Consider the following 15,015-nt stretch of genomic DNA (forward strand, 5'->3'; position numbering starts at 1 on the left):
ATAAAAGAAATTTAGATGACAAATTTATTCACGAATCCATGAAAAAGCAGTAGCCATTTTAGCTCATTAAGTAGTATGCATTTCTAATGAGTTTTGGAATATCCCACTGCCAGGCCCCTCAACAGACTCCGAGGCAGCTGCCCCCTCCTCTCATCAGCCCTGTGTGTATGAAAGTACACAGCAGTTTCCTCCAATTATAAGTCATGTGATATCTCAAGGTTACAACCTTCCTTATTTTAAAACAGGTAGCAGTAGTTGCTCGGGATAAGTCTGATGTTACCATGTTAAGTAAGTAATGTAAAGTTCAGTCAGTTTGGAATAAACCACAAAGTTTTGGATCTAGCTCTCTAGTAGAAGTGACCATCTGTCATATCAAGCAAGTACACAAACAGTTAAAATCATAAATAATATTCAACGTTAAACTGGTGCACAATTAAAAACATTTTATATAGGCCTATCTATGGCCTTCAAAAAGTTGATGACACTACATGTTTCAACGTTACAACTATAAGTACACAAACAGTGTTTGTATTTACAAATAATAAAGACTGTTTTTTGTATTTTTGTACAGTTGTGTTCAGTCTCTTTAACGTTTTTCTCACAAGCACATGAAATAATTTTCCTATTTTTACAATAATTCTGTGGTAAGTTTTGAAAGTTTTTTTAGTATTCTTCTAGTTGTTATCTTGAAAAGTGCAAACATTTTCATTCAGTGAAACTAAAGTAGCTATTAAGCTCCAAGTAGTTGTAAAAAAGTATAATGTTAAATTAGTTTGGATTACATTATGATTTAACAATCTCCTTCTTCTTTTATTGTGATTGATGTTTCTTTAATAATATACCTCATTGTTTTTTGTACGTGAATGTTTAAAGTTTTATCTAAGATACAATTTCCACACATTTGTGGAAATTATGTAATAATTGTAGTTTTATTAAGAATATGAATACATGCATTATAAACTAGGTTTCAATATGTATGTCTTGTATATAACATTATGTGTATTTTGATTTATAATAAATACCTATTTCAATGAAATTCTCTGACATAACTGTAGATGTTACATACTTAGCTGGGTGAAATAATTATCTCAGCCAAGAGAAATATAAGAGTATCAATGCCCTACTAATTTTATATATGTGACTTTTATCTTTGAATTGATTAGTGTGGATGGGTGTATGGTCCCCAGTCACTTATTCACTGTCTCCAGCTGTATCACACTGGTTGTCAGAGGGCCTGTGTAACACCAATACAGGTAGGCGTAATAGGATCATTTCAGTTATTGTATATATAAATAAAGGCATTGTTTTCTGGCATTTAGGTTGAATATATGATCCCAAGGAGCTGACTAGACCTTTACAGTTACTTCATGGTATTTTTGGGTCAGACTTATAACCTGTAGAATGACAAGTTAGGTCTGCAAGATAGTTAGTTCTGAGTTAGTTGAGTAACTGAGTGTTACCTTACTGATAAATTTTCTATGTGTGGTATTAATATATTTACAAAGAAAATGGGACTTTATGCCCACATGTTCAAGGTGTTTTTTTTATACATTACAGGAGATTATATAAACATTTAATAAAAAAAGAAAATTGTGGTCTAGACTAAGTTTTAATTCCAAAATATTCAGTCTGAAATGTATAACAACAGTGAGATGCATTATGTAATTCTACAGTAAATTCTGGTGGAGCTTTAAACAGTGTATGTAAATATTTAAGATATTCAATTTATATCATTTACTGACATGAAAAATAAATACAACAACACATTAAAGACTTACAACAACCATAGCCAGTTCCATATCAAAGACAACAAGAAATTAAAAACTTACGAACAACCCTTGCCATTACAAAGTTAGATACAGAAACACACTAAAGACTTATAACAACCCCTGCCAGTACCAGGTTAGATACAACAACACAGTAAAGACTTACAACAACACCTGCCAGTTACATGTTAAATACAACATGAAAAAATAAGTTCTCTGCATCACAGCACAAAACCAATACAGCCTTAATATGTAATTTAATAAAATAATAATAATCATAGTTCATCAAATAAGGTGAAAACAAAGTTTCAATAAAACTATTCCCTCTAACTAGTTCTTGAACCTAAGATTCAACACTTATTTCACTAAAACATAAAACTTTGATTTTTCTGTACTTATGATGAAATAATTAAATATATATATATATATATATATATACATATATCCTTTAAAAGAATGGTTAAAATTATGTAATGGCTACTATTGCATTTATTCACTACTTATTTCATGAGAAACATTAAGATGTTTTGTGATATTATAAAAAAGATAACTTTTATTTTCAAAGTATGTTTAAGTCATAATAAAATCTTGAAATTACATTGTTCGTTTGATGTAGCATTCAATTTAATTTATGATTATATAAGGTTGAAATGCATCCCACGTTTAATGGTAAATGAGATCATAAATCAGCAGTTTTAAGTTATGTTTCAATTATTTAATAAAACAAAACAGCTTGGAACCTTTTTCAACTAAGGGATCTCCTTTCGTTTTCAGTCTGCCCATACGAACACTTGGACATGAGTACCTACCTTTGTTGGAAAATGGGAGACCAACAGAAAGACTGATGACTACTCAACAAAAACTACTCTTCAAGTAGTAATATTGGGGGAGGTAGTTATATTACATACATATTTGTACAAAAGTAGATTTAGTAATTAAATATTTACTTCAATATAAACTGTTTAATACTTGGAATTACAGCTAACTCACTGCCATAATAACATGTAATTGAATTGTAAAACATAAAAGAGCTGAGAGATTACAGTAAATATCTTCCTTTTGTTTTCACTAATAATGATAAACAGCTAGAAGCTAATCTGCCAGTCATTTTTATTAAAGGGTTAACTTCTTTCACTTTTGAAAATAAATAAAAAAAAACATTAATTGTATCTATTAAATATACAAAAGACTAATTTTGTGAGCATGTACAAAAATTAAGGATTAAAGTTAAGATACGTACATTTCAGATAACATTAACAATTTAAATTATTTTGATAAAATTGAAGGATTTAAACAATGTTAAATGAAGCAGGAAGGAAAAATGACTGACCAAGGAAAACCTGGTGGTATAATATAAACAAGTGTAAAGGCAAGCCACTATCAACTCATCTGAACTATAAAGGATCGAGTGTGGCGGATAAACTTCACTGCTAAATTGGTGTCCGGCTGACCAACACATTCAAAGGCTGACTATTTGCTTTTATAATGAATTATGGTGTTAAGGAATGTTCCTCAATGATCTACTAGCTTCAACTCTTGATCCAGTTAGTTCATTATCTATTACTCACTTTTAATTTAAAAGGATGTCCTCATACACCAATCTCCATAACTTTAGTGGCATGATTCATGCAAGTAACTAAAGTGTATGTATTATAATTCAGTAACTATAACTTAATAATTTAATCTCACATCATGTACTCCAGTAATCACGTCTTATGTGTACTCCAGTAATCATGTCTTATGCACAATTGGCCAAATGTGGCATAATGGTTAGTGTGCTCAGACTTTGAACCTAAGGATTGCTGGTATGTGAGCCATTGTTGTAAAACTTACTCCACAATGGCCTAATCGTTAGTGTGCTCAAACTTTGAACCTGAGGGTTCATGGCATGTGGGTCAGTGTTGTAAAAAAACTTGCTCCACACTTTAGGGCATGGATGGATGCACTATAAGAATGATGATCAAAATATGACTGTTTGGTCATACAAAAACAGCCCAACAGTTGGCAGTAGGTTTTGCTGACTAGCTGTTTCCAACTAGACCATCAGTTCACAATTAGGACAAAAAATTCTGAAACAACGATTGTGCACAACTTGTATATTTTAATAAAAATCCTAAGCAAACAACTCCATCCTACCATATAAATAAACTAACTCTACCAAGAAATTTACAGATGCTATTTACTGGAAATGATGCAATGCAGATTCTATTGCACAAAAGTCACTTTTAAATCACAGTTTGGTTGATCACACACACACAAGGAAACATAATTATGCAAAATAAAAGTATGACATATCTTAAGTCAGCATGTGTTCAAACAAACCTTTAAGGTTTAGCACTAAAATACACATATAATGCATACATTACATTATATTATCATATAAATATCCATTCTATTTATTGATCAGGTACATTAAAAATTTCCCCTTTTAAGCTATGAACTCTAATACACTGTGCAATTCATGGTTTCAACAACTATTTGTCTAATATTGTAAATAATAATTAATTTACTCTTGATTTTACTTAAATAGTTTAATCTAATTTTCATAATCTGTGTAAATGTATTAATCTAAAAGATTTTTTATTTGTAAGTTTCACCTGTGTTTTACGTAGTTGATGGAAAATGTGTAAAATCCTGATCACAGGGTTCATTTATGGGAAATGAAAAGCAGGAAAACAATAAAAGTTTTTAAAGCACTCACCATGCATAGAATTACTTTGAAATACTCTTTGTTACACTGGATTTAAAAGAATTACTTCTCTAATTGAAAAAAGTCTAAAATTAACACTATAATGCATAAAATAACTGTCTTTAAAACTAAAAATATTACCTTCCATCCTGTAAGATTAAATGTTTTTCCAGCACTTCCAATGGTAATTGTTAGTTCCCACATTCCAGGGAGGGTTGCTGAGTAAATAGGTAAGAGTATAGTTATTAAATTTTTAAATATTTGTTTCCTCAGAAAACGTATTTAAATATTACAAAAAAATTACATTCTTGTTTCCAAAAAACTTTTAAAACATTAGAAGTATTCAAATCTTAATAATTTCCTTCTTGTTTGGTTTAAACACTCATATCATTTACTTATTAAACAACAAAAACACGATGGAAAGGTATACATATTTTATAAACCATGTTTTATACCTATATTTAGTTAGGTTCATGGAGACTTTCCAGCCATTAAACACTACAGTTGCACTACAAGTAGACTTATATAGAGCCACAAGACGTACAATTTCAAATAACAGAATCATTGATGTTCTCCCTGGAAGTAGAAAACTTAAATAACAGAGTGTTTAAAACATTAATGTACACCAAAACTACACCCCAAACCACTCAGGAGTTACACTTTCATATACAAAATGAAGGCTTTAATGGAAGACAACTCTATCTTGAACAGCAATAAAGCTGGCAAAATCTCCAGCAAAAAAAAGGATTTACTGATTAAGGGTCAAAAAGCTAACTGCCACCCCACAAAATCCAAAGCAGTTTCCATGAAAAATCTAGCCAAAGAAATTGGAGTTAAAGCAATCCCATTTTATCACATACATTTCAAGTCCTCTAATGCAGTTTCAATGCCTGTATTGAGATACACATTATTTCATTATTTTAAACATATAAATACTGTAATGCACACTCTAGACTTGTACACATTTTTGCATATGCAAAGGGTTAATCAAGCTTTATGAGAATGATGTTACAAGATCCTATGCTACCCTTAGAACTTCTTCCTCTGTCTTCAGTCATGCTTAAAATGATGGCCATGATTTCACATTATTACTCAACACAAGAATGTTCACTGTTAGTGTGCAAATCTTTGACAACGATGGTGAGGTTAATGTTAGACCACACATCTTAACAAACTTTCCACAGACTTTCCAGCATACATGAACATTGGATTCCAATTCCATGTTAAACAGACCAAAGGCAGATAAGTAATGTGTATGAACATTTCCTGATCACACAAAGTCTAAATGTATAAATTCTACATATGAACGAAAATTGTGATCCAAATTTTAACACCACTATGACAGCTCAATGAGACTTGATGTCTTATTTCTTAACTTTGTCATTATTAGATAATTTCCTAGGTTACTCAGGATTCCATGTGAAAATTCCATGCTCATTAGCTTATTAATAAATAAGCTATAAATGTTTTGCTTTTAAGAATTTACTAAAGAAAAAAACTATAAAATTAAGTATTTTTTGCATCTTCTTCATATTATTTTGACTCTTTGATAATTCAAGGAAAATGCCTATCTTTGCTCAATTTCCACAAAACAATGATTTGCACATCTATTAGGTCATCAACACATTAATGTTGCTTTTTTTTAGATGAAAAAATTCGAACAACTTATATATCAAAATATTTATTAAATGAAATAGTCTCCATTCTTATTGATGATGCTTTTCCATCTTACAATCAGGTTGTTAATGCCCTGATTAAAGAAATCACTTTGCTTTGAAGCCAAAAACATGTTGATGTCCTCTTTAACACCTTCCACATTGGCATACTTTTTCCCATTAAGATGGTGTTGCAGTGAACGAAAAAAATGGTAATCTGATGGTGCTATATCTGGAGAATATGGTTGGTGGGGGAGAACTTCCCAACCCAACTCCATAACCTTGTGTTGCATCAAACGTGCCACATATGGACGTGCATTGTCATGGAGAAGAAGAACATCTTTCTGATTGACGAATGAAGAGCATTTCTGATGAAGGGCTTGATTTAAATGTTCCAGTTGCTGACTACAGATCTCTGCATTGACAGTTCACTGTGGATTGATGTGCCACCAAATGCAAAGCATCACTTTCTGCAGATGGAGTCCAGGTTTGGGGGTCAGAAGTGGTTTTTGTCTAGAACTGAGCCATTGTTTTTGGCATTTAATATTTGCATAGAGAATCTATTTTCATCACTGGTGACAATAAAATGACATGCTTTATTTACTGAAGGAGATCTAAAAATGACAATTGTGGTAATGCTATTACAAATAAAGATGGAGATAAATAAAAAGAGAAAAAAATTGTTGAACATTATCCACTTAAAATGCATAACAGACTAAGCAGGTAGACTTCCACATCATACCTTGGCTTTTTAGGGTAAGACAAAATGACTTTTCAAAAGTCAGTGCAAATTTGAATTTGAAAGTGTCAAACTCCATTAACAGTACACTTTCTCTCTTCATTTGATCCTCAGAAAAATGCTGAAAAAATGTTTTATTTGATGTAATCCTCAATAAAATTCAAAACCTATATAAATTAACTTAATAAAAAATTTTTGATGCATATCATTAAACTTTTTTTGACTAGTGATTTGTGGCTAAGAGTTGAATATCGTGGTATATAAGCATACCATACATTACCAACTTTCATTATGTTTTAATAAGGATGACCAATCACGTGGTTACTGCTAATCATACTAGGTAAATCTGACATTACCTATTAACTAAGGAATGTTAGATTAACTCTCTCAACACAAGTTTGGTCAATTTGACTGACCACGTGACCTCTTTGTACTCATTTAAAGTCTTTATAGATTTAATACTACAAACTTTTAATATAGTACGTATACCTTCACAAAATTTGGCAGTCTTTCAGTTAACATTATAAGTTTTTCACATACAAAAAATCATATTTTTAGTGAAGTATTTTTAATAAACCAAAATAAAGATTTGTCTATGAATATATTGTTTTTTTTTTAATAGTTCGTGTGCAAAGTGATTTTCATGTTAAGATTAAGAATACTTTTCTTCCTCTCAAAAATCTCAGATTTCCTTTGTGTAGTCCCTAAAAACCTCTTAAATACATTTCAAACGTTTGTTTTTAGTAAAACTTTATATTTTATCTGTTATTTTCTTTAAGCTATCTCAGGATCAGTCAATTTGACCCAACCGTGTAACCACCAAAAAAAAAAGAGAAAGAAATCTAAATTATCTAAATTTTTCATTCTAGAATAATTTCAAATTGTAACATGAAATTACATTCGATTACTCTGTGTAGCTTTAAGCTCGTAACAGTATACACCCATTTATAATTAAATTTGATTGCACTTTGAACCATGACTAACTACTATCTGCACCATTATAAGTTGTTAATCACTCAGGGAACATGTAGCTCATGTTACATTATCGGATTACATTACCCACAAGCTACTCCGAACTGCCCGCATGTGTGCCTCATTAAACATTCTATTATATTATTATTTATTTTAACTAATCTAATCTTAACTAACCTAACAAGATCCATATTTTTACATTTTAGTTACTTTTATAATCATAAATAAAAAATAAACGTGAAAAACAAGAAATGATGTACTTATCCACATCATCTTTTTTCTTGCTATCGATTGTCAATGACACTTAACCTTACTTTTTTTTTATACTAATGGTAATAATGCAGTAAATAATTTTTATTTGATTAAATAAAGCAACAAAGAACACAGACTAATAAGCTGAAAAAAGTAGACAATTTCCCCTAACTTTTAAAAATGTTTCTGGTTTTCTAACTATGTGACAAAATCCATTACCAGTTCATCCAAGCTAGTTGTTATCTTTCCCTTGGGAACAAAGCTTGTACTAAGAGTGAAATTGACAATTCTTCATTCAGAAAACAACTTTATACAATAGGTCATTCGATAGACGAACACCTTGGCTTTCTATTGGTTATAGATAATATAGAATTAAATGTAAGATAGAACTATTATCAAATCCTGAAAGAGAAGATGTGACAGGTGGGTGCAGCAAGAGGGGTCTGATTTTCTATTTAATAGCTCTGTAACCAAACAAAATTGAAGGCTATAAAAATGATGGTTTGTCTAAGCAATGAACATTTTATAGTGATAATTTACGTTTAATTTTGTACTTATTGGAGGGGTGGTGGATAGAATAGAGAAGAGAACATGCCTAGAGAAAATGTGTCACACTAGGGAAAATTCAGGATTTTTTTAAAATACTGCCTTAATACTATTAAAATATGGGTCATTAGCTATGATTTTATGCTATAATAATTGGTATAACATAAACAAAAAGTAGATTAATAAAATTTTCAATGTAAGCCACTAAAACCTTGTGTCATGCACAGTAAAGGGTGCCTGTGGTGATAGGGTTAAACAGTTTGGTATAGGATCTTCAGGAGGATAGTAAGGTAGCTGATCTGGGAAATGCAACCAGTCTTTGTCTACCAAGCCAGTGCATTTCCTATATTTGTATTATAATAAAGATTGTTCATTTGAATTTTATATCAAGTCCACTCTCTTTATTTCATTTTCACAATCTCATTTATTCAGAGAACTACTCTGTAACAGATATCTTGTCGAATCTCTTGTTATTCAGCAGACCTACATCACTGCTCAAAGGAAAATCAGTCTGACCTGAATGTACCACAATATTTACAATTTTTCTTTAAAACAAATATAGTTTATAATATTATATTAAAGTGAAATACTAATGTCATATTCCCAAATAAACTTATTTTTCTTATCACTTAAGATTCAAAAGACATATACATTTCTAAAATTGACTTAAAATTCCTAAATAAAACAATCATCATGAGCTTTGACCTTAATATAGAGAAAAATTCTTACTACAATGACAACTTACAGATCAGTGTTCCCAAAAGGTATGGTGCCACACTAGTTTGTCAAAAATAGGATAATTGGCAGTGTGTCAAAAAAAAATCCATTTTTTATTAGAATTTAAAGAAAAATAAACAATAATAATAAAATTCATTACACTAACAGTTTCGATGTGATGATCAAGTGAAGATACATTTTATTTGCCACTGTCTGCTTTTCATATGTATATGTGTTGTTGTTTTAACTTAATATTTGAACTCATGATGTGCTGGATTTAGTTTAGTAGTTTCTAGATGTGCCTTAGTTTGGCAAACACTGCTCTACAGTTTAATAACCTTAATGCATCCTTACCCATGCGAATGTGCTCCGAGCTTTTGAACACTAACCATTCATATGTCTCATCCATAACACAGATGACGTTATGTTTCTTACAAAATTCTGCTACCATGTCTAGCTCCGAGCATGTAAATACCTAAACATAGATAACCAATTATAACTTAAGATATGATAAACTGTTGTATGTGCTTCAGCATTTAACCAACAAATACCTATAAAACAAAGGCAGGTTCAAAATGATCAACAGTAGTATTTGCACTAATGAATACAATTTTTAAGTATTATAATTTTAATACAGAAATAAATAGCTTCTCAACTTTATAATAAATATGAAAACAGGAGAAGTTCAAAAATTAAACTTTTTCTTTACTACCACAAAAACATATATTTTTACAAATGACTCAGTACAAACTAGCAACAAGCAGCATAAAAACAACATTAAATTGGCCTGTAAAAAATGAAGTATGTTGAATCTAAACAATAAACATTTAAACAAATCTATGTACTTACTAAAAGCAGAGTGAGTACAGTACAAAGTTCTGTGTGCAACTTAAGTATAACCTAAAAAGGCTTTTTCATACATTACACTGTGTATATAAATAAATTATAACAAAAACAAAAGAAACTAATCCAACATATTATGTCACGTTCTTTTCATCTTCATTGTTTTATGTTTAATATATTGTTACGTTTCTGCTCGTTTGTTAATTTCCGGTATAAATTCTTTCCGAAGAACACAAGTCCTTTCTCAATTAAAAAGAGTTTATTCTTTGTCGATACAACTTTGTAATACACAGAATTTACACAGTCACTTTAAATTTAACAACATTTAAAGCACACGCTATAAATCACAGTGATTCACACACTTTACTTATGGTGCCTACTGTTCACTTGACTCAATTATTTATCTCTTCAATCTATTTGCATATCTATCTCTCTATGCAATTGCGGTGGTTTTTCTTGCCAGGCTTATATACTAAAAAAGAGGGCGTCTAGCAAACACTGGGACACTCGTGGGGTTCCTCGATAAGTCATGATCCTTCTAGAAACTCCAGCTCGCATGCTCCCAGTGTCGCGTGACTTCCACTGTCGTAACAATATTAAATAATTAATGCAGCCTTCTTATTTTGTTTTCATGTTACTAATAACCTACAGATAAATGTATTTTTAAGTGACAAACATTTAAACAACTTGTCATTGCAAGAATTCTTATACATATTCTCTGTACTAAAATGTGCATTAAGTATGTACAAAAACTACCATTCAAAATACAGAAAACAAATACATCATTCCATAGTTAATACATACTTCAAGATTCTGCAAAATAATTAAGCACATGAAGTTATGATAACAGACCACATTATCACCAAAAAATACCCATTATAAATAACTTGGATATGTCATATAAAAACAAAAATTATGTTTAATACATTCACTAGCCACACATAATTCAATAACTATTCAAAATAATATTCTTAGGGGAAAAAACCCCCAACTCGTATCATTTTGTGTAAGCATGCTTGTTATCCTTTGAGATGGATTACCCCCACCACAGGGACCAGATACAACACAGGGCCATAGTAATCCAAGCTTCTGGCTTTTAATCTATGCAACCTTTACTTAAGTAAAAGGATTAGCATGTTTATGACTTTTCAACATCTGGTTAAGGAGAATGCTATAACTACATTCAGAACACATTCATGAAAATATAGAAAAAATCACCCAATACATCCGACCAAAAATATATTCTAAACTAGTTATGGAAGTGTGAAATTTGTAGTCCAGCTATGGCAGATGTATATTTCCTTTTCTTTGGACAAAACTATTAGTTTAAAGATTTGTTCTCTGCAGTGTTATTAATTAAAAAATGCTTTTTTTATATTTGTATAAACTAGTTTCTCTGATTCCATATTAACTTTGAAATATGGTACACCATACTTGAACTCTTTATCTAATCTTGAAAGCATGGCCTAGGAGAATTCTCTTTTATTCTAAATTGTCCTGTGCAGACGTGGCTTTGAATTCTTCTTAATTTTGCCTCTTACTGCAGCAGTCAATTGCCAGCAAGCTTAAGTATGGATATGGACCATTTATGAATAAAGTTTTGTTTTAGTTGTTTACTTTTGTTTGTCTTTCCTTCACTATCCATGTTTCAAATAATTATCTGCAGTACACTTCCAGAATATGCATTCTTGTGGATATTTTAAACTTATCCATTAGATACCAATGGACCTGAATACTATAGAAATAAACACAAAGTTAAGCTACACATACCTTTCCTAGTGGATAATGTGGGGTGTTAATAATAATCATTTTAGTTTTGTTGGTAAATTTTGAAGCAACTTCTTTAGGATCTAACACCCAATCAGCACTTGATATGGAATCCTTAGTCTTATTCTGTAAAATATATATAATGTTATTATGTATACAGAATAAAGGCATATAATATCATGTGTTTCATAAAAAAAGTTGAAATGAGGACTAAGTTTGTAATGCCTGCAAGAAGCAAGTATATAATTACTTTTCAGTAGATAAGTAACTTCTGTTAATCACAATTTGCTCTTGAGCATTTCCAGCCAGAATAAAAGAAAATTAATTTTGAGACAGCTTATATGCTTTAAAACACTTTATAGTTTTGACTTTTTTTATATGTACATTCTATGTTTGAGAAAAAGCAAATTAAAATAGAAAAAAGGTAAATTTAAACTCTGAAATGCTGGCTAAAGTTCTTAAATAAGTATATCTTAACAGTAGTAACACTTTTCACAATGTGATTAAACAAATAAAATAAAAAAACACAAATCTGTGAATATCTTAAAGATGAAATATCCTTGGCTAAACATTATAAAGTAATGAATTCATAATGTATAATCAAAAGCATAATATAGCAAATTAATCAGTAAACTTAAAATATGACACATATAAGATGTTGTATGGACAGGATTTTTATAGTTGGGCTAGGCTTTCTATTGCCATTGGTATAGAAAAAAGCTTTCGCTACCATATGATACTATATAATAGCAAACTTTCTAAAAATTGATCATGAGAAAAGAAAATTATGAGAATCAAGACAATATAAGGGTATAAAAAAGAATTAGAAGGAACACAAAATGGCTGCAATCTAGCCACAGAAATAGTGAAATAATTCACTTTCCCAATTAAAACCAATCAATAATAATGGTATTGACCTAATTGTATCATCAAATACATGACCAATAGAAACCAAGCTTGTATGAACTCTGCACCAATGAAGCAATGGATAAGTTGGTCCATTTTTAATAAGCTCAAACCAGAAACAAAACTGATCAATGAAGGTTTAGCTTAAAAACTTGTAATGAGTGTGGAGTAGCAGTCCTCATATGTGGCAGTCAACCAGCAAAGTCAAGCCAACAGTTTGAAAGCCAGTATGACCTAGCCTAGCTATGTTTTTCATCAACTTAACAAGTCTTTTCTTCTCCTTCCTTGTTATAAGTTTCATTTCATTTGCAGCTTTATAATCTTTAACTCTTAATTAATTTGACAAGCTTTCATCAAACATTACAAGTCTTTCATACACAAAAAATCTAATTTTTTAATTAAGTATTTTTACTAAAAGTTTGTCCATGAATATATAGAGTCAGAGTGTTGATTCTCTGAGTGCAAAGTGATTTTCATATTAAGATTAAAAATCTTTTTCTTCACCTGAAAACTTTCAAATTTAATTTGTATAACCTCTAAATAAATATCAAGGATTTTTTTTCATCTATTATTTTCTCTATCCTAACTCTATATGGATTTGTAACCATCATAAAAATACAAAATAAATCTAAGTTACTTTTTTCTTTCTAAAATGACTGCAGATTGTAAAAAAAAACTACAATTGTTTATCTTAAATAGCCTAAGGTCCATAACAGTCTACATCTGTTCATGCTTAATTTTCTAGTTTATTACTCCCTAAAAAAAAGAAAGAATGAAGATTACAACACTTACTTTGCCTCAATATCTATATTATAATGAGTAATCTATATTAAATTCTGTATTTTAGAGAGGGGTGGTAAATAGAGAAATATATTAGAGAACTGGAAAAACCTAGAGAACAAATGTCAAGATTCTCATATAAGGGGAGATTGAAGATTTTTTAAATATTTGCTTATAAAATTAAGAGCATAAGACTTATAATATTAGCATTTGATTTATTAACTACATTTTGATGCTAACTTTACCTGTATACATTGGTAATAAAGTAGCTTAATATCAACTTTTAAATTTGACTTTGTAAAAGGTTGTAACATGTGCACTTTGACCTACGCATAATTTATAATTATATACGTTTGTTTCTAAGTAATAACAAATGTTGTAGAGTGAGGAATTATCAAGTGACTGTACAATCATATTAAGGAACTTTTAATTCAAAAAGGATATATTATTTTACTTTGAAAATAAAAGATTTTGGTCTCAATTCTTTATACCACATAAACTTCCTTAAACTGATGACCTGTGCAATATTGCCAGTAACTGCATATTCCTGGTATCTAAATAAATACTATTAGTAGTGATAATTATCTGTAGTTAAGAGGCTGTTACAAAATAATTTTGATTTGTAACTCATACACTGAAATTGTTTTTTAAAATAACTGTTCTTGTATTTAAAGAGGTTTTCAAATTTACCTTCAAAAGTGGTACAAAAACAGGAATGCCACCTGCCATTTTAGTGATGTGTACATAGCATTCAAAAAATGGTTCTATGATAATGACCTAGAAGAGATTAATATGCAATAGTTATCCCAACTTGCAAGACATTATTGAATTACATAAAAGCTGCAATATTCAAAAAAGACTACCATGAATTTAAATTTTCTTATAAATATAAGTAACATACAAAGAACTGATTAATTGCCAAAAATAAAAATTACACTTAATTATCCACTTGAAAAGAAATTAACAAGTTTGAACATGAAGTGCAGCTGAAATATATGATACAATGTACAGTATAACAAATTACCTACAAAATCCTACAATCTGTCTATATACTACTAAAACTCTGAGATTGTTTGTTTGTGGGCTTCTCTGTAATTAAATACAACAAAAATGGCACATAATACCACCATATTTGTAATGAAATGAGAATAAAACAGGTTTCGTTCAAATGGGGCCATGGGTTACCGAGTTAGCCCCATTTTTCAGATAACTTTTATGAAACTTTCTAGATGAATTTATGTACACTAAAAGGCGCCACATATCGGTTTATATATCTATCTATTAGTTTACCACCTGATGAATCACTTTAAAATATCTTTCATACAACAATATATGCACGACAGAAATTAAATGATGAGATGAAAATGTGTTATAATGGTGCAT

General features: G+C 30.1%; 1 protein-coding gene across 1 annotated transcript in view; it reads right to left on the reverse strand.

Moving 5' to 3' along the window:
- The window catches only part of LOC106468475 (kynurenine--oxoglutarate transaminase 3-like), a 50,107-nt gene that overhangs the window by 23,309 nt on the left and 11,783 nt on the right, over positions 1 to 15,015 (reverse strand). Inside the window, exons 5-8 of the mRNA XM_022396803.1 lie at positions 14,323 to 14,409; positions 11,950 to 12,072; positions 9,691 to 9,811; positions 4,597 to 4,673 (exon numbers count right to left, since the gene is read on the reverse strand). Of these exons, the coding sequence (XP_022252511.1) occupies positions 4,597 to 4,673; positions 9,691 to 9,811; positions 11,950 to 12,072; positions 14,323 to 14,409 (408 nt within the window). The remainder of the gene's footprint in view (positions 1 to 4,596; positions 4,674 to 9,690; positions 9,812 to 11,949; positions 12,073 to 14,322; positions 14,410 to 15,015) is intronic.

The sequence above is a fragment of the Limulus polyphemus genome, unplaced genomic scaffold (assembly GCF_000517525.1).
Source record: "Limulus polyphemus unplaced genomic scaffold, Limulus_polyphemus-2.1.2 Scaffold3019, whole genome shotgun sequence".
Taxonomy (NCBI): domain Eukaryota; kingdom Metazoa; phylum Arthropoda; class Merostomata; order Xiphosura; family Limulidae; genus Limulus; species Limulus polyphemus.